The sequence below is a fragment of the Ursus arctos genome, unplaced genomic scaffold, assembly GCF_023065955.2.
Source record: "Ursus arctos isolate Adak ecotype North America unplaced genomic scaffold, UrsArc2.0 scaffold_24, whole genome shotgun sequence".
In the NCBI taxonomy this organism is placed as follows: domain Eukaryota; kingdom Metazoa; phylum Chordata; class Mammalia; order Carnivora; family Ursidae; genus Ursus; species Ursus arctos.
The window spans coordinates 32,511,663-32,539,420 of NW_026622919.1; the positions used below are offsets into that span (position 1 = coordinate 32,511,663).

Sequence of the window (27,758 nt, forward strand, 5' to 3'; positions counted from 1 at the left end):
GTTAAACTTTTCAGTGCCCATTTGGAATTAATAGTTTTATGCTGTAGCCTTCTAGAATGATTTGCTGTACACCATAACCTTAAGTAAGTTGTTTTCTGACTATGATGAGAAAAGCAATGATTAAAAGAATTTGAGAAGTAGAATTCCTGTTTGCAAAAGCATTTTTAAAGTCCCCTAAAAGTCGGACTTAAAGAAAACAAAGGTTTTGCAAGTTGTACAGACAACCATTTGTCATCTCCTTTCATTTATTTATCACCCAGATATTCCTAATGAATCACATTCCAGACTAACCACTGACTCCTTTTGTTCCTTAGTGAAGGAGTGTGGCAAACAAATGTTTTCCCAGTGAATCAGCACAGGATTCATGATTTTATTACCTTTGCCCTAAAGTTTCCAGACAAAACTAATTGGAAATTTTGCCTTTGGGATCTCACTTGACTTCTGTGTATGGATGATGGATTAGGCTATGAATTGACATTACAGATGTTGTACAAACAACTCTAGTCTTTAGGAATGTTTTATCAGTTCTGAGGGAGCCGCCTAAGGTGGAAGAATGTCTGTCTGTCCCCTTATCTTCCTTACGAAAACTCATGCATACACATAGTGCACTTTTAATGTGATATCATATTCTTCATCTTGGTTGATAAAGAGGTGTAGCTGAATAGACTAACAATTAACTAATATGACCATTTTAGGTTTTTCCTTTTAAAAAAATGTCTCTGCAAGAAACAAGGGCCCCCAAGTAAATCCAACAGTAAAGTTCAAAAGCAGAAAACATTTTTTTTTTTTTTTTAATGAAGCAGCATTGCACCTACAAGTTTGTCATTTTACTAATGTAATTTTTTTCAGGGGTTAACATGAATATCCCACACCCTCCCTACAAAGACCCTAATTTGTGTTTGTAGTATCAAGACTTCATTCAGGGCTTTAATAGTACTACATGATTATCCAGGCACTACTTACAACTTCTCTTCACTACCATATTAGGGTATTTTTGTGTCATATAATTTCAGGAATGATAGTTTATCTCTTTAGGACAATTTTTTAAATTCTAAATTTGTCTTAGAACTTTTGGCATATTACTATTCCTGAAGTTAGAGTACAAATTGATCTCACAGAATTATCACTGTTAAATTTTTTTCATTCACTAAAACTTTTTATACACTACTCATGGAAGAGTTTAAATTGTAGAAATATAATATAAAATTTATCTTAAAAGAATATATTGAAAGTTAAAACGCTTTTTCCACAAATACCTATATCTGCTCTTATAAGAAATTTTACCCCCAAATTAACTATGATTTTGCTCTCACCCAGACGTACTATTCCCTGGCCAAGCAAACATCATTTATCCCAGACAAGGCAAATTATTCCATGATCAAAACTTTGGAAAATATAATGTAATACATCTCATGAGACTAGATATATGAGGCTTTGAACTGAAGCAAAACCAGATGTCTGATATATCACAAATAGCTGAACTATCTTACTGAGGTGACTTCACTTAGAATGACTATACTGAATTATTAAAAAAAAAAAAAAGAAAACAAAAACAAAAAAACAAACCTAAAACCTGCCTCTTTGATGAGAGTATAACCTTTCATTGCAATCATAAAATTTAACCTCCTTATCATTAACAGGAACTTCTATTGACATTAGTTAGGAACTCTCAGAGTTAGGAGTACAGTTAGTGAATGTTACTTGTGACTTGATCTCTAGGGAATTTGTAGTGCTTCCTCTGCTGGGGAATAACAGTCTGGGTTGGATATAGCTGTTTAGCTTCCTTTGACTACCACCTCCTAGGTTAAAGGATACTGACCTTAACTGGAGAAATTAACCTTCAAGGACCTTCACTTGTCACTTTCCCTTGGGTAGCGCTTCTTGTATTGATCTTTACCTTTCTGCATGGCACGTTTTTTTAAATGCACTGAGACTCATTTTGTATCACATCATATAATCTATTTTTTTTTAAGATTTTATTTATTTATTTGACAGAGACAGCAAGAGACGGAACACAAGCAAGGGGAGTGTGAGAGGGAGAAGCAGGCTTCCCGTGGAGAAGGGAGCCAGATGTGGGGCTCGATCCCAGGACCCTGGGATCATGACCTGAGCCAAAGGCAGACGCTTAATGGCTGAGCCTTCCAGGCACCCCCTTTTAATCTGTCTTGATAGGTGTTTCATGTGTTCCTGAAAAGAATATGGATTTGGCTCTTGTTGGGTGGAGTGTTCATATTGTTCAAGTGTTCTGTCGCCATACTGGTTGTCAATTTAATTCTTCTACCTATGAATATAAGAGAAGTACATTGAAATTTCCAGCTGTAATTGGGGATGTTTATTTGTCCTTTCAGTTCTGTCAGTTTTTGCTTTACGTGTTTTACACTTCGTTATTAGGTACCTACACACTTAGAATTGTTCTGTTTTCCTGCGAATTAGTGTTTTATCATTATGAAATGTCCTTATTCATCCTCTAGTAATATTCCCTATACTCAAGCCTACTTTATCTGCTATTAACGTGGCCACTCCATATTTTTTATAATTATTTTAAATGAATTATCTTTTTTCATTCCTTTACTTTTGGGTCTTGATGTTTAAAATGAGCTTCTTATAGATGGCAAGTACTGAGGTCTTGTTTTTAATCCAGTATAACACTCTCTGCCTTTTCATTTGTATGTTTGGTACAATTATAATTAATGTAGTTATCAATATGGTTGGGTTTAAGTGTATCCTCAAATTATTTGTCCCACCTATTCTTTATTCTTCTTTTCCTACCTTTTTTTGGATTGAGCATTTTTTTTTTAGTATATGTAATATAACTGCTTTGCAATATTATATTCTATTTTCCCCTTCCCATATTGTATGGTGTTGTTGTCATATATTTTACTTCTACATGTGCAATAGTTTTTACTTGAGACAGGTAGACATTTTTGAAGAGATTTTTAATGAGGAAGAAAGGTCTTATATTTCCAGCGCTCTTTACTCCTTTGTGTACATTAAAATTTTAATCTGGTAGAACAAATTTTTTTGGCTTTTGTTTGTCTGAAAATGCTTTTATGTTATCTTCATTTTTTAAATATATTTTCCCTGGATTCTAGATTTTTGTTTTCCTTTCAGCACTTCAAAGAAATAATTCCATTGTCTTTTGATTTGCATTATTCTTTTTTTTTTTAAGATTTTATTTATTTATTTGACAGAGAGAGACAGAGAGGGAACACAGGCAAGGGGAGTGTGAGAGGGAGAAGCAGGCTTCCCATGGAGCAGGGAGCCCGATGCGGGGCTCGATCCCAGGACCCAGGGATCATGACCTGAGCCGAAGGCAGACACTTAATGGCTGAGCCACCCAGGGGCCCCTGGTTTGCATTATTCTGATGAGAAGTCTTATCTTTATTTCCCTGCAGATAATTTATCTTTACCGTCAGATTTCTTTTAAGATTTTCTCATCATTATTGAGTTATAGCAATTTGATTATGATTATGATGATTTTCAGTGGTTTAAGTTTTATTTTCTTTGTATTTGTCTTGATTGAGGTTTGTTGAGTTTCTTAGATCTGTGAGTTAATGGACTGGTATTTTTCTGCACGTACTACTCCCCACCAACACACACCTTCTCCTCTCTTTCTGGGATTCCAATTACACGTATAGTAGACTGGTGGGTATTATTCCACAGGTTACCGAGGTTTATTTCTTTCATAGCCTTTACTCTCTCTATCCTTTAGTTTGAACACTTTCTGTTGCTCTGTCTTCAAGTTCTCTAATATTTTCTTCTGCAGTGTTTAATCTATTGATAATCTAGCCAATGAATTTTTCTATACAGATATTTTATTTTCAGCCCTACTGAAACAGCGCCTGTTTTTAGGTTCTTGTCTGCTAATTCCATTATCTCTGACATTTCTGTTTCTATTGACTAATGTTTCTTCTGGTTATGCATCATATTTTCATGCTTCACAGATATAGTTGTTTCTTATTAGATGTTGGACATGTATTATATTGTTGATCGTATGGATTTTATTGTCTTCCTTTGCAGAGCATCAGTTTTTTTTTGTTTGTTTGTTTGTTTTGTTTTGTTTTGGTGGGCAGTTAAGTTACCTGTGGATCAGCTTGATCTGTTAAGGGTTTTTAAAAACAACATGGCCTGTCTGGAGTAACTGTTACTCTAGGCTCCTTCCAAGGTCTTCCCTGAATTCTGTCTCTCCACTTTAGCTGGTTGAAATGCAAGTGTTTCCTAGTCCTGTGTGAACTCTAGGATTGTTTAGCTTATAACTCCCTGTTAGTTGTTTTCCCACTACTTGGACTTTGCCTAGCCTAATGGAATCTCACCCTAGCCTGCAATTTAGCTTTGTATGTCAAAGTCTCAAGGGGACCTTGTGTATATTTATAGAGTTCTTTTCTCTGTATAGCTCCCTCTTCATTAGTATTCTGTCCCACAGATTTCAACTTCTCAGCCTCCCTAAACTCAGATTTACTTCTGAACTCAGCCAGATCGCCATGCTTTTTTTTTGTTTGTTATTTTTAGTAATCTCTATACCCAGTGTGGGGCTCAAACTCACGAGTCTTCATACTGAGCCAGCCAGGTGTCCCAAGACCACCATGCTTTGCTTGAGCTCTTTCTCTTTGGATTTTGCTATAGACATGAAATGTGTCTACAAGTGAAAAGCGAGAGTCATCATAGGGTTTCCTCATTTATATCCCTTCTCTTAGCAGTCAGAAATCATGTACTGCCTGTGGTACAATGCCTGAAAAGATTTGTTCCATATGTTTTGTCCAGTTTTCTAGATTACTGTAGATGTAAAAGTCTGTCCATTTAATTCATGATCTGAGACAGAAAACCCCCCCAACCAAAGGCCAGGCCTCTAACCCATACATATCAATACCTGCATACTCCCAGGACAGCTGTAAACTCCTGCTCAGTGCATTGTGGGTTTTTTTAAATATGTTTCATGGTGGTTCTGTCCAGATAGCCTTTTCTACTTATACAATAGCTGTTTGTCTTTATCCCTTGTTTTTTCATTTAGTATAGTTAAAATATGATTCTTTAATATTTGATACATTGCACTGGGACTTGTAGGTTTTGAAAATAAACCTAAAAAATAGTTTGAATATGTGTAACTTTTAAAATTATTTTAATCAAAACCATTTTTTAGTTTTGGCATTTGGATTTTTTTCTGTAAACTAATATTTATTTCAATCAACTCAGTTACATTTAGGAACCATCAACCTATAATGTTGAAAAGAACTTGTGAGGTTTCTTATAGTTAGCATGATTTAAGCTAAAATGTCAAGGTACAGACTAAACGGGCTCTTGAGAATGAACAAAGGACAAGATGCTGAGTTATTTGTGTCCATTTTGCTGGGAACCACCACATCTGCTCTAAGGCTGAGTAATCATGACTTATTAGTGCGGTTATGGAAAGTATATATCAGTTTAGTTGTGTGAATGAACTGTCCTTTCTTTAGGGAAAAAATTCTCATCAGATTGCAGAAATTTTCCCTTTTTAGAATTACTTAAAATTGAAACTATGAATAAGTCTTTTATCTTGTTGGATAATGTGTTTGATCTGTTGAGGTACATATTTTATCTATATTTCTAGAATAGAAATGTAGTTTTTTCTTTCCTATGTATCCCAGAAATCTTAGTTTAGCATCCAGGACCGTTTAATTTTTGTTCACTGAGAGTTCATTTCTAGAGTTGAGGTGTAGATGGTTCCTACATCTTACAGGGGACAGTTGTGTGGGGGTATTGTGGACAAACTCTTGAATTTCTTCTGTTTTACTTGTATCACATTTTTCTTTTGTGTTTTCAAACATTACAGATAGAAATTACAATGTTTTTTAAATAGCATCTGATACTTAGCTTTGTGTGCAGTAGGAAATTTTTCAGTAATTTAATTATTGTGAATTCCACAAACTTTAAACTTTTTTTTTAAGTATCACAAAGAGGTAATTTTCCCCCCAACTGTGAAATCTCTTTTGCATATAGTATTCAAAGAAGAAGTTGTGAATTTCATGGTTAATCATAATTTTTAAGGAAAATATGATCAAAAGCATTTATGTAATTATTTTTTAAATGTAAGTATCACTTTATGGATTTCTGTGAATTAAAACTCAGGAAAAAGATGAAGAGACTAAAAATTCACATAGAATTTTTTGGTCCAGAAAAAAACAATAATTTTTTTAAAGATTTTATTTATTTATTTGAGAGTGAAAGAGAAAGAGCTCACGAGCAGGGGAGGAGGGTAGAAGGAGAAGCAGATTCCCCACTGAGCAGGGAGCCCAAAGCGGGATTCAGTCCCAGGACCCTGGGATTATGACCTGAGCCGAAGGCAGATGCTTAACTGACTGAGCCATCCAGGTGCCCAAAAAACTGATAATTAATTTACTCAGTGCTAAGTGTAGAACTTCATTTTTTAGATTTTATTTGAGCACATAATTGCATATAGGGAGAAACGTAGATCAGATTTATGAATATATTTTGTCTACTAACATGCAACAAAAAGTTTTGTTTTAAATCACCTTTTATCTTTTTTTAAGATTTTATTTATTTATTTGAAAGAGAGAGACAGTACAGTGATAGCGACAGAGGTAGTGAGAGAGAGCACAAGCGGGGAGAGAGTCAGAGGAAGAGGGACAAGCAGACTCCCCACTGAGCTGGGAGCCCAACTTGGGGCTCAATCCCAAGACCCTGGGATCATGATTTGAGCCAAAGTCAGATGCTTAACTGACTGAGCCACCCAGGCACCCCAATCACCTTTTATCTTGATGGCAATAGGCCTTTAAAGTTTTATCTTCATTGTTGCATCCTGTGCACGTTTGTCTTTGAAGCACAATTTTTTTTTATTTCAAGATTTTATTTATGTATTTATTTTTTATTTAATTTATTAGGGGAGAGGGAGAGAGTGTGCACGTGCAAGCACATGAGTTGGGGGGAGGGGCAAAGGGAGAGGGAGAGAGAGAATCTTTTTTTTTTTAATTTTTTATTATGTTATGTTAGTCACCATACAGTACATCATTAGTTTTCGATGTAGTGTTCCATGATTCATTGTTTGCATATAACACCCAGTGCTCCATGCAATACGTGCCCTCCTTAATACCCACCACCGGCCTATCCCAGTCCCCCACCCAAGAGAGAGAATCTTAAGCAGACTCTGCGCTGAGTGTGGAGCCTGACACTGGGCTGGATCTCACGACCCTGAGATCATGACCTGAGCCAAAGTCAGACCCTTAACCTACTGAGCCAACCAGGGGCCCCTGAACCACAATTCTTTTACCTTATGATTTAAAAAGGCTCTCTTATATATAGAAACTGTGTGTGTATGTGTATAGAGAGCGTTATATACATAAAAGCATGTATATAACATAATTTTATATATTATTTATAATGTGCAACTTTAAATATTTAATATATTTTATTTATTATCCTACAAAATTTTATTCTACATATGTAGTATTTTTCTTCATAATAACTAATGGCTAATACATTTTGAGGGCTTATTCTAATCTGAGTACTTTATATGAGTTGACTGATTTAAACCTTACAGTATCCCCAGAATGTAGGTTCTGAAGGTATTTGATGATTTCCATTTCATAGATTGCAAGACTCAGTAAATGGCAGAGGCCAGAACCTGAACCAGAACATCTGGCTCTAGAAGTTATGCTACGGCCACTATATCTACAGTATGCTTTACCCTTGTGTGTTAGAGCAACACGTTAAGGATGTCCAGGGTTTAGCTCTGACATCTCATGAGAACTTTGGAAATTATTGTTAGATTTTATTCACATATTTGATTATATTTGGAGTTTCTTAATTTTGGAGCTGGATAAAACTATGAGTCTAATTCTTTTGCCTTGCAGAAGAGTAAACTGAGGCCCAGAAAGGTTAAGTGACTTTGTCCAAGGTTGTTTAATTTCTGACCCTTAATTTACTATTCTCCCAATGGTTCCTAAACCTAGCCTACTAGACCTAACCTATTTGAAATTCTAAAGGAGCTTGTTTGAAACATACAGGTTCCCATCCCCACCTGTTGAATAAATCTATGCATAGGGGACCCAAGAATTTATTTATATATATATATATATTTTAAAGATTTTATTTATTTGAGAGACAGAGAGAGAGCATGAGCTGGGAGAGGAGCAGAGGGAGAAGCAGACTCCCTGCTAAGGTGGGAACCTGATATGGGGCTCAGTCCCAGCACTCCAGGATCATGACCTGAGCCGAAGGCGGACACTTAACTGACAGCCACCCAGGTGCCCCAGGAATTTATATTGTTAGTAAACTCCCTACTTGGTTCTTATGCAGACCCCTCACCTTGGCATACATGTGTACTTGGGAACGATTGTGTTGAAGCCTTTATCACACATCTAATATTAACCCATTTTAACCAGTGTGATTATTATTAGTTTTTGTACTACTTTAAAATAAAGGTGCACAGCAACATAAAAGCTTCCATAGAAAAATTTGCTTTAAAAGAAAAATTCGGGCACCTGGATGGCTAGTTGGTTAAGCGTCTGCCTTTGGCTCAGGTCATGATCCCAGGGTCCTGGGATGGAGTCCCCCATTGGGCTCCCTGCTTATCATGGAGTCTCCTTCTCCTTCTACCCCTCCCACTGCTCATGATCTCTCTCTCTCTCTCACATTCTCTCTCTTTCAAATAAATAAATAAAATCTTTAAAAAAAAGAAAAGAAAAACTCACTGATATTGGTTCCACACTTATGTTTTGTTTTAGAAGCTGTTATCTTTGGGGAAGTTAAGTGAGGTAGTTACTTCACCAACTGTTTTTAAGTAAGGACAAAAAGTGGTATTCTCAAATTATGCCTAACAGAGTAGGGCACGGGAAGTTTTTATCATAGGCTATAACATTCTTACAAATGAGAATATAGATAAATAAAATCAGAATAAAGCCAGAAATTATATGGTTTCTAGGGGCTGGTGTTGGGGGAGGAGATTGATTACAAAAGGACACCAGGGAACTATTTGTAGCAATGGAAATGTTCTATATCTTGATTGGTTGTGATTATAAAGTTGAATATATTTGTCAAAATTCTTTGAACTACAGACAGAAAAATAGTGACTCTTACTATATGTAAATTATACCTCAGTAAATCTGAATTTTTTTAAAAAAAGCAAGCCAGGAAGAAATTCTGAGAAGTATTATTTTTTCAAATTACCAACTGCAACTTGAAATATTTAGTTAGATAGATTCCTGTTGTTTAAAAGCTAAGATTTTTCGGGTTGCCTAGGTATCTCAATCAGTTAAACATCTGTCTCCTGATATCAGCTCAGGTCATGATTTCAGTCGTGAGATTGAGCCCCGTGTTGGGCTTCATGCTGGGTGTGGAGCCTGCTTAAGATTCTGTCTCTTCCTCTTCCTTTGCCCCCCCCACAATAAAAACAAATAAATAAAAGCTAAGATTTTTCTGTTTACGTATAGTAATTAAGATACTGTTCAAATGACATGTGTATTGATAATTCTTTTTGCCTTAGTATTTCTCATCAGAGGTTTCTCATATTTGTTTTACAGGGTCCACATATAGCTTCAGTTACATTAGCTGCTTATGAATGCAATTCAGTTAATTTCCCCGAACCACCCTATCCTGATCAGATTATTTGTCCAGATGAAGAGGGCATTGAAGGAACCATTTCTTTGTGGAGCATCATCTCAAAAGTTAGGATTGAGGCCTGCATGTGGGTAAGACATCCGTTTTCATCTTTGTCTAAAATTAACCTCACTGTCTTGATACTTTGTTGTACTTCATTGAAATTGAGTCCAAATATATATCTATCTAGCAAGTCAGTAGATAATTAATTCATGAAGTTACCAGTTATCTGCTTCCAAGTAAGAGAAACCCTTTAGAGTTTTCCCTATTCATGAATGACATTCAGAAGGAAGGCATGAAGCCATAGGTACCACAAAGCAATGGATGCCAAGTAGACAACAGGAGGGAAAAGGAGTACAGATAATGCAACTGTACTACTTTGCAAAATTTTACCAATGTTTATAAATTTGATAAACACATAGCAAGTGGTTATATATCAGACCCAGATTAGTAAACATTATATGTCTCTCTCCTATATTCAGATACTGTGTTTATTCTTAGAGGGCTTATTTCATTTTCTGAGTTGTTGATAGTACTGAAGTAAGGTCAGATATTTCTTAATAAACCAAACTTTACTGTAGTGGAGGTATCAGACGATATGGTTGTCTGTGGTGATCTTACTTTCATTTGTACCACTTATTCTTTTTATGGTTTGCTTAAGTGTATTTTGGGAAGCTTTCGGACTATATGTTCAGTGGCAGATTATTTTAATCTATACAAAGCATTCTTTTTTTTTTCATAATGCCAAATTCATTCAGGTGTGTGTGTATCATTGAGGAATAGTTCCTTTGCTAAAGACTTTCTGTTATAATTTAAATATTTTTTATCATTTGGACTCATTAAGTTGTATGTTCCCTGTAACTTTTTTCCCCTAGCAGTGTCTTATGAAATAAAACCTATGGAACAGATCACTTAAAAGTCTTAACTAAAATGAGCATGAATATCATACCCACAGAAGAGGCAGAGTTTTCACATACATTTGTTTAAACGTTAGCAAGTATGTTGGGTGTGTTTTTTTTTCCCAAACTATTGTCTTTGTTTTTAGTGTAAGTTATTTGTGTGTTACAGTATATATACTATAACGTAGTATGTTGTATTTTAAAAGAATTATAAGGGAAATGCCATATATTGAATTTGTTGAATATGAAAGACAGGAAAAATTGTCATATTTCCTGCTACTCTTTTATAAACACTGGAAACAAATTCATTGTACTAGTTGCATATGTTTTATAAATTGGATCACATTAGTCTTTTGATGAAAAATATTATTAAAATAACAAGATACTTGGAACATGCTAGAAAGAGACCATGTATATAGATTTTGGTTTTCAGTTTTGCTTTTGTTCTTTGATAAATGATTTACATGGATGGATTAACACTAATGCCAACAAAGAAAAACTTCCATTGCAGCTGGCAGTGATAATTGCCTCCTCCAACTCCTATAGTTCATATTGTCTGAAGTGCTCGTTTGGCCTGGCTCCATGCATACCTTAAATTAGTTAACTTGGCTGATGTAGTGTCTTACTTTCCCAAATAAATTTTAAGCTCCTAAAAAATATAGACTATGTACCTTAAATTTATTACCCTCACAGCAATCAGCATTAATTAGGCTTTGCACATAGTACAAGAATGTCAATCAATACTGATTAATTGGCTGAGTGCTCCTCGTATTTCCTTTTCTGAAATGATGTGACATGTATAAAGTACAGCACATATCAAGTTATGTTTAAATTGGTTCCTTTTATTCTCAACATTTATATGGATACTCCTTCCAACAGAAGGTGCTGGGAAAACAATATTCACATGCAAAAGAATGAATTTGGACCCTTATCTTATGCCTTATGTAAAAATTAACTCAAAATGCATCAAAGACCTAAACTTATGAACTAAAATTATAAAACTCTTAGACAAATGTAGAGACAAATCTGCATGATGCTGGATTTGGCAGTGGTTTCTTAAATATGACATCAAAAGCATTAGGCAACAAGAAAAAAATAGATAAATTGAACTTCACTAAAATTAAAATCTCTTATACATCAAAGAACACTAATAAGAGAGTGGAAAGATAACCCACAGAATGGGAGGAGATGTTCATGAATCATGTATCTGATAAAGGTTTAATATTCAGAATGTTTGAAGAACTTCTACAACTCAACAACAAAAGACAAACAACCCAATTAAAAAATGGGCAACGAACTTGAATGGACCTTTCTCCAAAGAAGATTATACAAATGGCCAGTAAGTGCACAGATTCTCAACATCATTTAGTCATAGGGGAAGTGCAAATCCAAACCATAAGGAAATATCCCTTTATACACACTAGGACGGCTGTTGTTTTTTTAAAAAGAAAACAACAAGTGTTAGGATGTGGAGAAATTGAAATTCTTGTAGATTGTTGGTGAGAACGTAAAGTGATTCAGCCGCTGGAGAAAAGAGTTTTGTGGATTTTCAAAAACTTAAACATAAAATTACCGTATGGCCCTCCTCTAATTCCACTCCTATGTAAATACCAACAAAGAACTGAAAACCGGAACTCAGGTATAAATATAGATACTTGTACTTCACTGGTCAGCTGCATTATTCATATTTTCAGAAAGGTGGAAACAACCGGGTGTCCCTCAGCAGATAATTGGGTAAACAAAATGTAGGTGACCATCCACTGCCGTGGTCAGGCCATGGGCTGCTTTCCACTGCTTTGGCGTCTTGTCCAGAGCTGGGGCCTTAGGCTTGGTCTCCTATGGGGTGGGGTGCACGGTGCCATTTCCGAATGCCTACAGGAAAGAGCTCTTTGACAAGACCAACAAACACCATTTCCTATACAGCCTCACTCTCTTAGGGGTGCCCCCATTGCAAAAAGTCCCTCTGGGCTGGGTTATTGCTAGCCTCTGGGAACCACCTTATTCTGCACCAGCTTTTACTACTAGACTCTGTGTGGAGACCCCAGGGTCCAGACTCTAGCCCCTGTAGGAGGGAGCCTCCAAATCTTGGGCTGGCTAGCCTTGGCTCTTTGAGCTTCCTTGCATTTGACTTCTGGGTACTTCTTTGAGAGTTGGAGCAGGGATGGGGGGAAAAATGTAGTATATACATAGAATGGAATAGTATTCATCCATAAAAAGGAATGAAGTTCTGATTCATGCCACAATATGGATTAACCTTGAAAACATTATGTTAAATGAAATAAGTCATTACATAGAAAGACAGATATTGTATGATTCCACTTATGTGAATTGTCTAGAAGAGTCAAATTCATAGAGACAAGAAGTACATTCGAAGTTACCAGAGTCGTGGGGAATGAGAAGTTAATGCTTAATAGGTGCAGAATTTCCATTTGGGTGATGAAAAATATTGGAAATAGATAGTGATGATGGCTGCACAGTATCGTGAATGCAATTAATGCCACTTAGTTTTATATTTTTAAATGGTTAAATGGAATACAGTCATAAAATGTCCATGCTACTGAGGTTGAGAAACTTAATTTAGAATGTGTTGGCCTTGATTCTTATAGTTTACCCTTTCACAGATGTGGTCCCATTTGTGTTCAAATCCATATGTTTTTTTCAAGAGAATGTCTTGTTTGATTAAAAACTTATTGTACTTAGCAAAGTAAAATATCTTTACAGACTTCACTATCATTATAAATGCATTGAATCAGTAAAATCATTAAAATACAAAGTACTTTCAGTTATAACATAAAGACCAGGGTTACCCTCAGTTTCAACTTGGTCATTTGGGTCTTTGGAGCATGCTAAAATGAATTGTTTGATATTGTTGATCATTGTTAATATTTTTCATTTGCATCTTTTGATCTTCCACAATTTGGCTGTACCACCAATGCACGGCTTCACAGATTTTTTTCACTCATGAATTCCAATAACAGTTGTTTTGTATCCAAGCACTGGCGATTCAGAGTGAGCAAAACGAACAGTCTCTACCCTCATGGAGCTTTACATTCTAGTGAGGGATAATTATCGTGAAAAAAATGTATAAGTAAATATCATGGGGAAATTATATATATATAAATATGAAGGAGAAATCTGTATAACACAAAAATTTTCCCTAATTTGTGATTCAGGGAAGATTTCCATGAAGAAGCAGTGTTTCAGTTCCGGTCTAAGAGTCATAAAGAGTAAAGCGGGACAGCAGGGCAGGGAAGAAAAGAGCATGTGTGTTGACTTTTAGATAAAGAGCATCACCTTTAAGGTTAGAGGGTGTTTATGGTTAGAGAGTGTTTATTGTGGTAATATATACATAATCGGTTTTACCATTTTAACTGTTTTTTTTTTTAAAGATTTATTTATTTTAGAGAGAGTGGGGGGATAATCTCTATTCTACTTTCTGCCTCTTTGAGTGTCTAATCTAGACACCCCATATAAATGGAATCCTAGAACATTTGTTTTTCTATGTCGGGCTTATTTCACTTAGCATAGTGTGTTCAGGTTTTGTCCGTGTTGTATCCTGTCAGAGCTTCATTCCTTCCTGAAGCCATTTTAAAAATGACCTAAGGGAAACTGGAAGCAAATTTTCTCTTATTTACAAAACAGTCTTGATAATTCTACTAGAATTGTATAATTCTTTTTTTTTTTTAATTGCTGTAAGAGCCCTGAATTTCTCAATGGTTTCAAGCTTACCCTCCTAACTTCTGCTTTTATTTTTTTTTAATTTTTTTTAATAGTTTAAAAAATAATGTATTTTTATTGTATTGCAGTGGTTTGCAAATGTGCTTTTTTTTTTTTATAATGATTTTTTATTATATTATGTTAGTCACCATACAGTACATCCCCGGTTTTCGATGTAAGGCTCGATGATTCATTAGTTGTGTATACTAACTTCTGCTTTTAACCTCTGATTTATGTTTGTCATTGGAATATGTAATAGAAAAATGACTTTGTTTTAAAAAAGTATTAATACACAAATAATACAAAACTGTAATTTCTGAGAGTCCGCATATATAAAAATTTCTGCTTTCTAGATTTTTACGATTAAACTTAAGATTCCCAACATGGAAAAGCAAAATGCTGCTGATTTGCTTGTGAATCCACTGGACAGAACTTTTTAAAAGCGTGAAAATTCAGGATTTTTCTCCTCCCCCAAATCTTTGAATAAAATTGACACTGCAGGGGAGCCTGGGTGGCTCACTTTTGATCCCAGGGTCCTGGGATGGTACCCCACATTGGGAAACTCTCAGCGGGGAGCCCGCTTCTCCCTCTCCCTCTGCTCTCCTGCTCCTGCTGTCTCGATCACTCTCTATCTCAAATAAATAAATAAAATCTTTAAAAAAAATGACACTTCAGGAAGATATTTCCATCTTGGTTTTGCATATTTTGTGCATGTTAAACTCTTCTCCAATTCAAGAAGCAGGGACTTCAGGGTAATCAATTGATATGGACCACATGGTTTTTAGAAGAGCTTTCTGAATTATTGCTTGACTAAAAACCACTTGTCTCTTTGTTTTGCAATAAGGAAGCCAGTTATTTCTTCCCCTTAATTAAACCTAGGCTGACAGTTTTTAGTGTTCCATAGTTCTGTTTTGGTTTTTTTGTTTTGATTTTGCAAGAATTATAAAATTGTTTTGTAAGAATCATGAGATTATGGGACTTCAGTATCTAATTTGAGAAAAATGACTAAATAAACTTTTATGTCTAGAATATAATGTGTTTTGGAGGACCTGTCTGGATGACTATATTTCTTTTATTTATTTACGTAAAAAGAGTATTGACTCGTGATCATCGTTCCTGTTTCTTGATAATGTGGGAAAACATGAGCAGAATTAAACCGTAACAATAAATATGGTCAACCAAGTATAAGATAGTATGTAACTCTTGATTTCATTTCAATCCATTATTACTTCCTTTTTAGCTTTAAGGAAACTTGTCATGAGTTTGAATCATGTGATTGCTTTCAGAACTATTGAACATTTGAGTTAACAGTAAAGTTTTAAGAGAAGTTCATGTTTTGAATAAAATGTTGCAATTAATTTTTCTTCCCATTTTTTGTAATGGGAAAAAATTTAAGTATAGAGAATTATATAATTAATTTACTGTATTATCACCCAACCTCAGCTAATATTAATTCCTCACTAATATGATTTATCTACATCCTTTTCACTTGGTTGTCAATTATCTTGAAGCTATCCTATATAACACACCACATTTCATCTGTAAATGTATCAGTCTTAGGACATAAAAACATTATCACACCTAAGAGAAATTAGGAATAGTCTTTTCAAGTCAGTTACCCCATTAATGTTCAGATTTTTCTGATTGCGTTTATTTCCTTGTTTTTTGTTTCAAATGTATTTGTTGTTGAAACTGTGTTGTTTGTCAAATATAGTTTTCCACAGTCTGGATTTTACTGATTGTATCCCAGTGAGGGTAGTTCAAATATGTTTCTCTGTTCTCTGTGTTTCTTTTGATTTGATAGTTAGATTGAGAGTCTTGAAAAAAACTTTTTTTGACAAGAATACACTTCATAGTCTTGTGTATTTGTATCACAAAGTATAATAATGTCTGATCGTCTTTCTTTTTGTGATATTAGCACCATTGTTGTACAACTCCATTATTTTATTAGGGGTTATAAACTGGGGGTATTCCAATCACATCATTTTTTCCTTTAGTTATTGACTAGAATATTTTTATAAAGAGAAACCTCCTTTTCACCAATTTGTCTACTCTGAGATATCTTTCATGTAGATAAGACAGGATAAGTAATGGATTCTTTCCTTTCTTTTACCTGTTTTTTAAATAATAAATTGGTTCTCTGATATCCTCTGAAGTTGACTAATGTTCACTTTTTTTGTTTAGCAAAATATGATTTGTGTTTTATTCATATATCCTTCGTTGTATAGTCTCTCCTCACTTTCTTCTCTGTGTTCTCTAAGTATAGCCTGATTCTTCTGGCACTTAAGTATATTCTTTTTCAGAACTCTTGTTTCACATGTGGTTAATGCAGTTTCATTTGGAGATTGTTGATTCCACACATCGGAATATAACACTGTGAACACAAAATGTTTGAATTTGATAACGTTCCTTGGGGATTCTTTTCAAGGCATTTGCTGACAAAGTCATAGTACAGAGTGAATAGAAAGACCTAAAATTTTTTCTGAGAATTACCAAAGCTTTTTCATTCACTATGACTCAAGGCAGAGAAGGATGGTTCAAAGTTGAGAATCTTCCTGGAGACTCTGTACCTTTTACATTATTATTTTGTATTTAAGCATTTTAAGTCCAAATCAAGTTCCTGATTCTCTTATCTTTGTTTTCATCCTTATGTCCTAAATTGATTGAAAAAAAAATTCTCTTCAAAAACAAGAATCCACAAAGTGACTGAAACGTGAGTCACTCAATGTCCTGAGGAAATAAACATTTTTCCTGTGGTGAAAATTTATCCATCCTAATGTTGAGTTTTCAAGGGGCTTCCTGACCACAAATTGTTGAAAGGTTTAACTCTGCACAAAATAAAGTTGTATTGAGATTAAAGCAACACCCTAAATACCAGAAGATTTCCTAGAAAAACATTTTTTTTAGTATTTTATCTGACAGTTCTACTGGTGAATACTCATTACCAAATCATTTGAAAATTTGAAAAGGGGAAAAAAACTGGCAAAATAACAGTATAAGTAGAGATGCTAGAGAACTAACACTAATTTCCTATCTGCAACACGCCAGGTATTGTCTAAGAGTTTATATCATCTTGCCTGGCATTGCATAGGTCAGTATTAGGGCCAGGATTCACACTTACGTTCTTTTGATTATGTAGTATATGCTTTCCTCCCTAACACATACATCTTAACATGCTTTTGATGATGTAGAAAAATATAGATTTGCTCTGTTTAGTGTCACTGTGTTGGGAACAGAATCTGATGTGAGTATTTGGTTTTGCACATAGGGTATCGGTACAGCAATTGGAGAGCTACCTCCATATTTCATGGCCAGGGCAGCTCGCCTCTCAGGTGCTGAACCAGATGATGAAGAATATCAGGAGTTCGAAGAAATGCTGGAACACGCAGAGACTGCACAGGTAAGAACAGTAGGAAAAAAACAGAATACTTTAATTATCCTTAAAGAAGTATGGCTAAGGTGAAATTGTTAATAGTTACTTTAAAGAAGAAAACTGCCAGCGTAAAAATAAAAAATACATGGTTTGGGATAGAATATTGAAAAGCTGAAATAGAAAAGTGATTATAATCTTGATTTTAGAATAGAGAGATACAGAAAGTCCACGAGACAACTCAGACTAAGCTGAAACACCTGGCCAGAAACAAGGGTAAATTTTTGTTGCCAGTGAAGTTAAGGAGCCGAAACATTTCTTTGTCCATTATGCGTTTTTAAGTATTACCAAGCAGACCACTAACTAAATAAGGGGGGCAAATAGGTGAGTCAGGCTGTGAGTCCCAAATAGTCGAACTTCTGAATAAATTTTTGAGAATAACGTCAAAATAGTTTACCATGTTTAGTGGAAATTATTTGGGAGCTCCTAATTAAGAAAGGACAATTACAAGGGTACCTGGTCAGCTCAGTTGATAGAACATGAAACTCTTGATCTCAGGGTCATGAGTTTGAGCCCCACATTGAGGGTAGAGATTACTTTAAAAAAAAAAAAAAAAAAAGAGGGTTTTTGGGGCACCTGGCGGGCTCAGTAGAGCGTGTTTTTCTTGATCTCTGCCTCATCAGTTTGAGCCCCACATTGGGCGTGGAGTTTACTTTAAATATATATATACACATACATATATGTGTGTGTGTGTATATATATATATATATACACACACACACACATAATATATATATGTATTTATACATGTATATACACTTTTTTTTTAAAGAAAGAGAGGACAATTACAATAAACTTATCCTTTAACAGTGTTGGGGGGGCAGGGGGAGGCTGAGGCCTTTATACCCGAGTATAAACTATATATCAACCTGTATCTTAATGTTATAAAATAGGTGTTTTATTCTTTGCAGGAAAATTCCTAAGAATATTATTAACTGATTGAGTCTCCATCTTAGGAATGACAGTAGAAATCAACATAGACAAAAATAAAAAAGATATAAAAGAGAGATTTTTGAGAGATTATATAGAAAATACATTTCCCTTCCCAGATTTGTTTATTAACCTATGAAATGAAATTCTTTGAAAAATTGTCTTATTGTTTTGTGTTTGTAAGTGCATGTGCCCACATAAGCATACACACATTTTTATGAGAAGTGAGTTCATAGTTTTCTTCTCAGTGGAATCTGAGACTCAAAAAACCATTACCCTGAAGGGGGAAGAAAAAAAAATTAAATATATATATATATATATATATATACACACACATATATATATATATATGTAAAGATATACACATTAAAAAATTAAATATATATATATACACATATATATATGTAAAGATATACACATATATATATATATGTAAAGATTTTCTTTATATGAGAGAGAGAGTGAGTGAGAAAGCACAAGCAAGGGGAGCAGCAGATGGAGAGGGAGAAGCAGGCTCCCAGCCTAGCAGAGAGCCTGACACAGGCTTGATCCCAGGACCCTGATGTCATGACCTGAGCTGAAGGCAGATGCTTAACTGGCTGAGCCACCCAGACTCCCCAGAAAACATGTATTTTAATGACAGATGGGCTTTTTAAAAAGGCATTATTAAGTGGAAATGCACTAAGGATAGTTACAGTTTTTAATTGAAAGCAAAACTTTCAAATATGAATATAGAATAGCCAAATGACCAAATATAAAACAAATGAATCAGAGAGCTATGGCTCAGGTCATGATCTCAGGGTCGTGAGATCGAGCCCTGTGTCAGGCTCTGCACTCAGTGAGGAGTCTAGTTCTCTCCCTCTCTCTTTCCTTCTGTCCCTCTCCCCACTCATGCTCTCTCTCTCTAAAGTAAGTTAATCTTAAAAAATAACATACAGGGGTGCCTGAGTGGCACAGTCGTTAAGCGTCTGCCTTTGGCTCAGGGCGTGATCCCAGGGTCCTGGGATTGAGCCCCACATTGGGCTCCTCCGCTAGGAGCCTGCCTCTTCCTCTCCCACTCCCCCTGCTTGTCTTCCCTCTCTCACTGGCTGTCTCTCTCTGTCAAATAAATAAATAAAATCTTAAAAAAAAGAAAAATAACATACATTCTCCTTGGTTTTGGCCCTACCCCAGCCTCTTCTCCAGATACTATGTCTCTTCTCCTCACATCATAATGCTTATATTAATGCTAATAATTGTTACTAATATAAACAACTTTTTAACTATTTTTAATGCTTTTTAAAACCCGGTATCTAATTTGACCCTTGTGTTAACTAAAGTAGTATGGAAAGGTACTGTTCTTCTAATAATATAGAAAACTTCAGATCTAGAAGTTGTTACCTCCCTAATTTTACACACTTAGAAGTAGAGCTAGAACCAGAACTCAGAATGCCGGCATCATTATTCCAACTACTGAAACCATGTCCATCCATAGACTAAATGACTGAGTATTTCAGTAGCAACAACTAATAATCTGGAATTGTGGCAGGGCTAATGTATGTCATTTAACATCTCAAAAACTCCTTTTTTCATCTATATAAAATCAACAAGCTAAAGTAGAATAAGTCTAGGATGCTTGTAGTTTTAAATTTTTATGCTGTGGATTGGATGCCAAGTAGGTATAAGTATTGTTCTCTGTTAAGTCAACTAATATACTGTCGTTGTTTTCCTTTTTTTTTTTTTTTTAATTTTTGTTTTGGAATTAATGTTTTTTCATTTGCATAGTTTTTTCAATCTCTTCTGTCCCTTCTACCAGCTCTGTAAAACACCTTTCTATTATCACTTTCCACTTGGTAACACCTGTAAGATAGCATCAATTCTATTTTCTTTCTTGGGAGTCCTCACTCAGGAGCTCCCCCCCAACACCCGACCCTGCACTGCAGTCTGGACTGTATTCTCTTGGATTCCCTCTGCATAATTGCTTCTTTTTCCATTTGGATCTCTTCTTTCGTTTTTGTTTGTTTGTTTTTATTTTTTTTAGTAATCTCTACCCCCCAACATGGGGCTCAAACTCAACTACACTAAGATTAAGAGTTGCATACTCTACTGACTGAGCCAGCCAGGTGGCCCTGTTTTCTTCTTTCTTGTTTTATTCCTTCATTTTGGTTGAATACATTCTACCGTAGCTTCCTGAAAAAGAATGAGTAGATGGAAATTCTGAAAATGCTTTGTCCTTCATTCACACTTAATCAGTTACCTGAATGTAGTATTCCAAGTTGAAAATCATTTTTTTAGCTTAGAATTTGGAAGTCATTGCTCAGTTGTCTTCAGACCTATGGTGTTGGTATTGATGGAGCTAATGCCATCCTGACTCCTCTTCATACAGATTTACCGTTTAACTCACTTAATGTTCAGACTGTGGATACCTGCATAACCATGTCCTGAGCCCAGAACCTTTGGTTCACTTTGTCTAGAGACTATACTTGATGTCTTTTATGGGTGCTAAGTAGGGGTGGGACCTAGGAGTCTACTTCTTATACAGTCTCCTCGGGAAACCTGGGTGGCTCAGTCAGTTAGGCTGACTCTTGATTTTGGCTCAGGTCATGATCTCAGGGTCGTGAGATCGAGCCCTGTGTCAGGCTCTGCACTCAGTGAGGAGTCTAGTTCTCTCCCTCTCTCTTTCCTTCTGTCCCTCTCCCCACTCATGCTCTCTCTCTCTAAAGTAAGTTAATCTTAAAAAATAACATACAGGGGTGCCTGAGTGGCACAGTCGTTAAGCGTCTGCCTTTGGCTCAGGGCGTGATCCCAGGGTCCTGGGATTGAGCCCCACATTGGGCTCCTCCGCTAGGAGCCTGCCTCTTCCTCTCCCACTCCCCCTGCTTGTCTTCCCTCTCTCACTGGCTGTCTCTCTCTGTCAAATAAATAAATAAAATCTTAAAAAAAAGAAAAATAACATACATTCTCCTTGGTTTTGGCCCTACCCCAGCCTCTTCTGCAGTTCGGCTGAAGGTACTTTTTGGAGTTCTATAATGCAGATCCACTTTGCTTCTCTTCCATATCCTTCACTGTAGGTTCTCAGGTATAATCTTTTTTTCCATCTTTCCTTGTCTTCATTAATGCTCATTTCATCAAAGACAGAGTTCGTGTTTCTACTTTTAATTTTGGGGGGTTATTATTAAGATAGGAGGTATTCCAGCTATCTATTTTTGAGTAATAAACTACCTCAGTATTTACTGGTTTAAAACAAAAACATTTATAGTGCTCACATATATGAAATTTACTCAAAATGGCTTGACTGTTAATTGGAGAATTTACTTTCAAGATGGTTTATGACAAATTGATTCTGGCTGTTGGCTTGGGAGTTCAGCTGGACTGTTAGTTTGGGACCTCAAGTTACTCTTCATGGAGATTCTTGGGCTTCCTCTTATCATGGCATCTGAGTTCCAAAAACGTGTTCAGAACGAATTTAGGTGGAAGATGCAAGGTTTCTTATGATGTAACCTCAGAAATTCCAGTTACTCTGCCACATTTTGTTGGCTAAGTAAGTCGCTAAAGCTAGCCCAAATTCAAAGAGGCAAATTAGAGCCTACCTCCCGGTGAGAGGAGTAAGCAGGAATTTGCAGCCATCTCTAACCTACCACAAGCTATCTTGAAGTGGGAACCTTTCTGTGATATCATTTTTAATAGAATAGAACATTGACAAACCAGAATTTCTTTATAGGAGGGGAATGGGATGGTAAATGATCTTGAATTTATATAATGTAAGAGGGTGTTGAAAAGAATTTAGACCTATTTCCTTGAAAGGGGGAAATGATGAACTTGTCACATATCCAAAAGTTGTCTCACCTGTGGCAAGAGGATATAGTCATGCTGAAAAACTACAGAGGTAAACTTTGTCTTAGAATCAGTCGGTAGACGTTTTCTGAGGCCCACAATGGCTTAATATTGAAACAAAACAAAAGCAAAAAACCCAACTGCCTATCAGTTTTAATTGTGTAGAAATGGAATTGCTGTTTCAAAAAGAATGAATGCCTTATCTCTTTCTGTGATACCTTTCATGGATCCATGCGCAGCACTTCCTGCATTGTGTAAAATACTAACTGAATGACTCATTTCATTCTTTGCAAGTTTTTGATTCTAGGATTATAAATAATGCATTCTGTAAACTTGTTACCATCTAAAAGCTCAACCTCTTAAAAACTCAGATCTTCTAGAATTTGATGAAGTAGATTATGCTTCATTTTGTACGTATGATTTGAGCTCTTGAAGACTTTTGAGTCTTGAACATACTTGAATCTTTTCCTACCATTAGGGCAAGCTCTTTTTTTGTTCATCTGTTATGGCCCTGATTATTTTAGTTACTTTTTGACTGGATCTTCTCTAATTCTGCTTTGTTTGTTTTGAGTCGTGGAAACCAGCCTGCACACAATACTTCTGATAGTTATGAGGTTTAGCTGCTTTCATCCTGTAAAGCCAGTAATTACAATCACTGTTTTAGGATAAACTATATATTTCTAATTCCCTTATTTTATATCTGCTTATATTGAAAGATCAAGTAAGCAGAATGTGGGCATTCTGTTTCATGTCCTTTAATCAGAAATTATATATTCTTTATTAACATTTCATTTAAAATTTTTACCCAGAATTGCAGTTATATGTACTGTCAACCAATTATGCAGTCAAACTAGAAAATAATTAAGTGAAATAATATGATGAAAGACTAATTCATCCCTGACAACTATTGATTTTCTTTCTGAGATCAATAAAACTATGTATAAGGCCCTTTAAATGAAGGGCCGCAGTACAACTCTGAAGTAGGGATATTTTTCCTGATTTGGACAGGAAGCACATTCAGGAACGCACAGCCAGTGAATCTCAGAGCCAGCACCCAGCCTAATTTTCTGACATCAAGATTAGTAGTACTCTGCTTACTGTACTACAACATAGCAACATTTTCCTCTAGGTTAATACAATAAAAAGTGAAGAACCAATTTAAAATTTTTTTCTTTCTCCTATATTTGATTTGATTTTTCTTTCTTTATGGCCTTTCATTGTTTTGTTTTGTTTTTTTTTACCAGTTTTCATCAATTTTGTGGCTTATTACAGATTTTAGCATATGTGGGTATATTTATCTCTGTATACTTTTTCCCAGATTTAGACAAGGGGTTGTGTGATGTTTATAACTTTCGTTTATTTATTTTGCGGTTATAGGGGTGGGGGTAGAATAGTTGGGGGGGACTGTTGCCAGTTTTCCACATTATAAATTATCTGAGAGAGTACTAATGTTTTAATTCATTATTCAAAGAAGAGTTTCTAACTGTGGCTTAGCAAAAATAAGTTCTTGTTTTTGTTTGTTCTTGCTAACACTGTGGACCATTACTATGTCCAAGTAAGATCCATTATACCTCAGCTGTTTTGATTCATTTTTGTGACACATTCTTGTTTTTGTTTTTAAGGTATTCACTATGCAAATAAATCTATAACAATTTACAAAGATTTTTTGTCATTTTATTTGTAAATAGTGATCTTAAAAATATTTTTTACCTTTTCAGTAACATTTGTTTTAGGCTCTTCGCGTCTGTTATTTTCTAAATTTGCATATTTTAAAATTACATAAGTGCTTAAAGTAATAGGATTGAAAAAATCCAGAAGTAGTAAAAGTAAAAAGTGAAAGCCCTCATACCTACTTCCCAGAGTGGGATAATAATCACCACATTCTAGACTGTTTTCTTTGCATATATAACTTTTAAAAATAAAAACTAGAATCATACCATAAACATTAGTCTGAAGTTCCTTTTTCACGTGTATGTCATAGGCATTTGATACTGATTTTTAAAATTGCGTTATTACGAAGTGACACAGTTCACTGTGGAAAATTTATGTGTGTATTTAAAAACAATTCCTCTATCCTTCAGTTTTTCTATAAGCATCTATAAGAGTGAATTGTATATATTGCTTTGTGACTTGTTTTGAATATAAAAGCATCCTATGAATGTTTTTCAGTGTCATCAAATATTTTCTATATCTTTGCCTTTTATAACAACTTTCTTTCTGGTTACAAAGTATGTTTAATAACATGTTGAAAATACAGGTAAACAAAAAAAGAAAGAAAAAAAAAACTTCATCTAACTCGTTCATTTACCCATTTTTTATATTTAGTATATTTCTCACTTTCTTATTGATTGACATTTTTAAGGAGATCTCTTTTGTCATGTGCTTCTGCTGTTTTTTCCACATTGTTTATTGTGTGTTTTTATTATGTTTTACTTCTTGAATACAAGTTTACTTTTTTAAAAATTCTAGTATCTTAGACTTTCCCTTCTGGAGTAATGTCTCAAATTATCTTCCTGAACCTTTACAATTATGCAGTGAATAATCAATCATACTTCCTTTTAGTATATTTATGGTTTGACTCTTATCTTTAAATATTTACTAAAATGTTTTTATCTATCATATAATGTAGAAATCTAACTTTCTCACCTTTAGGTAACTAGCTATTTATTTGTCATTCCAACATTTTCCCAGTGATATCAATATGTTAGTTTTGTCTTACACTTTATTGTTATAAATTGGATGTTACATTTTTATAAATAGTTATTCGTATATAAAAAGATACTATATTTGTATTTGTTTGATAAGCTATAACTTTACTGGCATCTTTTAGTTATATCTTAGTGATTGTGATTTAAAAGTTTTTATAGTATTCAGTTTCACAAGGATTCAAAAGTTTATCTGACTTTGGTGCTGGAATTTCCAGCACAGATACATGCATTCTGTAAAACCCCCAATTTGATAGGAGCACTAAAATATAGAAAAGTTGGATCAACTGTAGCTAAAACAGGAAATTAAGTAAAATGAGTAATATGAGTGGGTATTTAAATTTTAAGATTGCCTGAGCCTGGGGTAGAAAATGTGTTTTTTATTCGTTTAGGTAAAACCCTTTGATAGAATAAGTTTATCAGCAGGAAGAGTGAAAAAAATACTTGGCTTTTGTTGCTTTATCATGTGCTCTCCAACTAGGATAAAGGGTGTATATGCTTTTACTAGGAAATTGTTACTAGGTAGCAAGTTTACAGCCAAGTATTTGCTTAAATTCTAGTTTTGACTAATGGTTGGATTTGGTACCATAGATATTTTGAGGAGAATAAGAGATTATTAATACATTTATTTGAATTCGGATTCTTTATGGTACCTCATTTTCGTGAGTACAGTACTGAGATTAGGCAGTATTTTTCCACTAAACTGACTTCCTTTTGTTCTTGGCTTTCTATCATGTTTTCACTAAATGTCTGTGGGAGGTAGACATGAATAAATGTAGCTTCCTATGACCTTGAACTATTCTAGCATAATTTCTAAAATACAAGTCTAGATAGCTGTTTTATGTGCTTGATGGACTATTTCATGCAGGGTTTTTTTTTTTTTTAATGATTTTATTTATTTAGAGAGTGCGTGCACGTGTAAGCAGAGGGAGGGGCAGAGGGAGAGAATCTCAAGCAGACTCTGTGCTGAGTGGGGAGTCCAACGTGGGGCTCTCTCTCATGACCCTGAGATCATGACCTGAGCCAAAATCAAGAGTCAGACGCTTAACTGACTGAGCCACCCAGGCACCCCTCATGTAAGGTTTAATTGTTCTCTTTATGATATTCTTTCTCTTCTTTGTTCCTGAGATCTGTTAATGATGTCACCATCCTCGTAATCACAATCAAAACTGAGTCATCTGACTCCCTCTTTGCTTCCCATATCCAGTCATTCTTCAAGGCCTGTTGACTCTGCCTTCTTAATATCTTCATATCTGCCCTCTTTGGTTCAGATCTTTACCGTCTCTTCCCTGAACATTTCCAGTGACTTCCTAATAGGTCTCCTCTTTACTAGTTTTTTTTCCCCTCAGTCTTTTCCTGAACAAAGCAACAAAAATAACTTCCTGAAAAAATACCTCTAGTCATGAAACTTTGCTGCTCAAAAATCTTCCTAATCCCCAGAAATTGTTCCTTGCTATAACTTTCTTGTGTCATTTTCTACCTTCATTTAAAACTATTTATGGACTTTCTGAGGTACCTGGCTAGCTCAGTCGGTAAAGCATGTGACTCTTGATCTCAGGGTGGTGAGCTCAAGCCCTACACTGGGGATAGAGTTTCCTTCTAAAAAATAGTATAAAATAAAAATTAAAAGTATTTTTAAAAAATAAAACTACTTATGGACTTTTCTTATCTCTCCTGGGAGTCTATAAACTCCTCGAGAGGAGACCACAAAAATTATTTGCAACAACACCTGCCTGGTCTTGCACATACTACTCATGTGGTAGATACTTTGAATAAACTAAGAAATATCAAGAGAGAAAATGTACATTACATGAAACATGTTCACTTAATAGTCTCACTCTACTGCAAAGTGAAATGTAAACTACAGTGAACACAGATCATTTTATATAAGAAAGACTGAATTGTTCTGCATCTTTGAGTTTAATAGTCATCTGAGAACAAGGCTTGAAGATAATGTATAGGAAACGTCAGTAGTTAAATGACTTGTAATTTTTAAATTCACATTAAATAAAAGAAGAGTTATAAAATTCCATATTTTAGAAACAAATGAAGTTTCTTGTGGCAACTTGTTTATTCTGTAGGCTGCATAGCCAAAGAAAAGAGGAAAATTAGAAACATTAGGAATAAAAAAGTTTGAAAAATAAAGTAACCTATTCACTTGATGTATCATAAAAGAGTAGAGCGGCCAGTATTATTGAAGCAATGGGAAATGGGAGCATGGGGGTGGTTGTGGTATTTTTATGTTTAAAGCTTACACAATAGAGCAGGAATGTTGTACATATTTACTTGGAAGAATATGGTTTGAATAAGTTTGCTTTCCTAAACACCATCTGTTCAAGTGACCTAGCTACTTGGATTCTTTTGCACAAAATATTAGGTTGCTGACTGTGTGAAATTTACTGTTTCTTACTATTCTTATAGGAAATTGAGAATTAAGGCAGAAGTAAGAAATTTAATTTTCTTAAAACCTTATCTGTTAAGAGAATGCAGTTTTTCCCTCCATTATTATATTGATTAGCTTGTTTTTCTGTTGAGTATAAGTCATGAGTCTGTACATCATCTTAGGCTTTCCTCAAAGTCGATTTTATAATTTCGATTTTATAACTTCTGGATTTAATCTTATTTTAAGGGAGCATGTTTTTAGCTTCTGTTTAGGACTTCAGTATCTAAATTGAT

At 34.9% G+C, this 27,758-nt stretch overlaps 1 protein-coding gene across 1 annotated transcript in view; it reads left to right on the forward strand.

Moving 5' to 3' along the window:
• VMP1 (vacuole membrane protein 1) overlaps window positions 1–27,758 on the forward strand; it is a 131,586-nt gene that overhangs the window by 51,998 nt on the left and 51,830 nt on the right. The window contains exons 6-7 of the mRNA XM_026517472.4: window positions 9,513–9,680; window positions 17,473–17,604. Of these exons, the coding sequence (XP_026373257.1) occupies window positions 9,513–9,680; window positions 17,473–17,604 (300 nt within the window). The remainder of the gene's footprint in view (window positions 1–9,512; window positions 9,681–17,472; window positions 17,605–27,758) is intronic.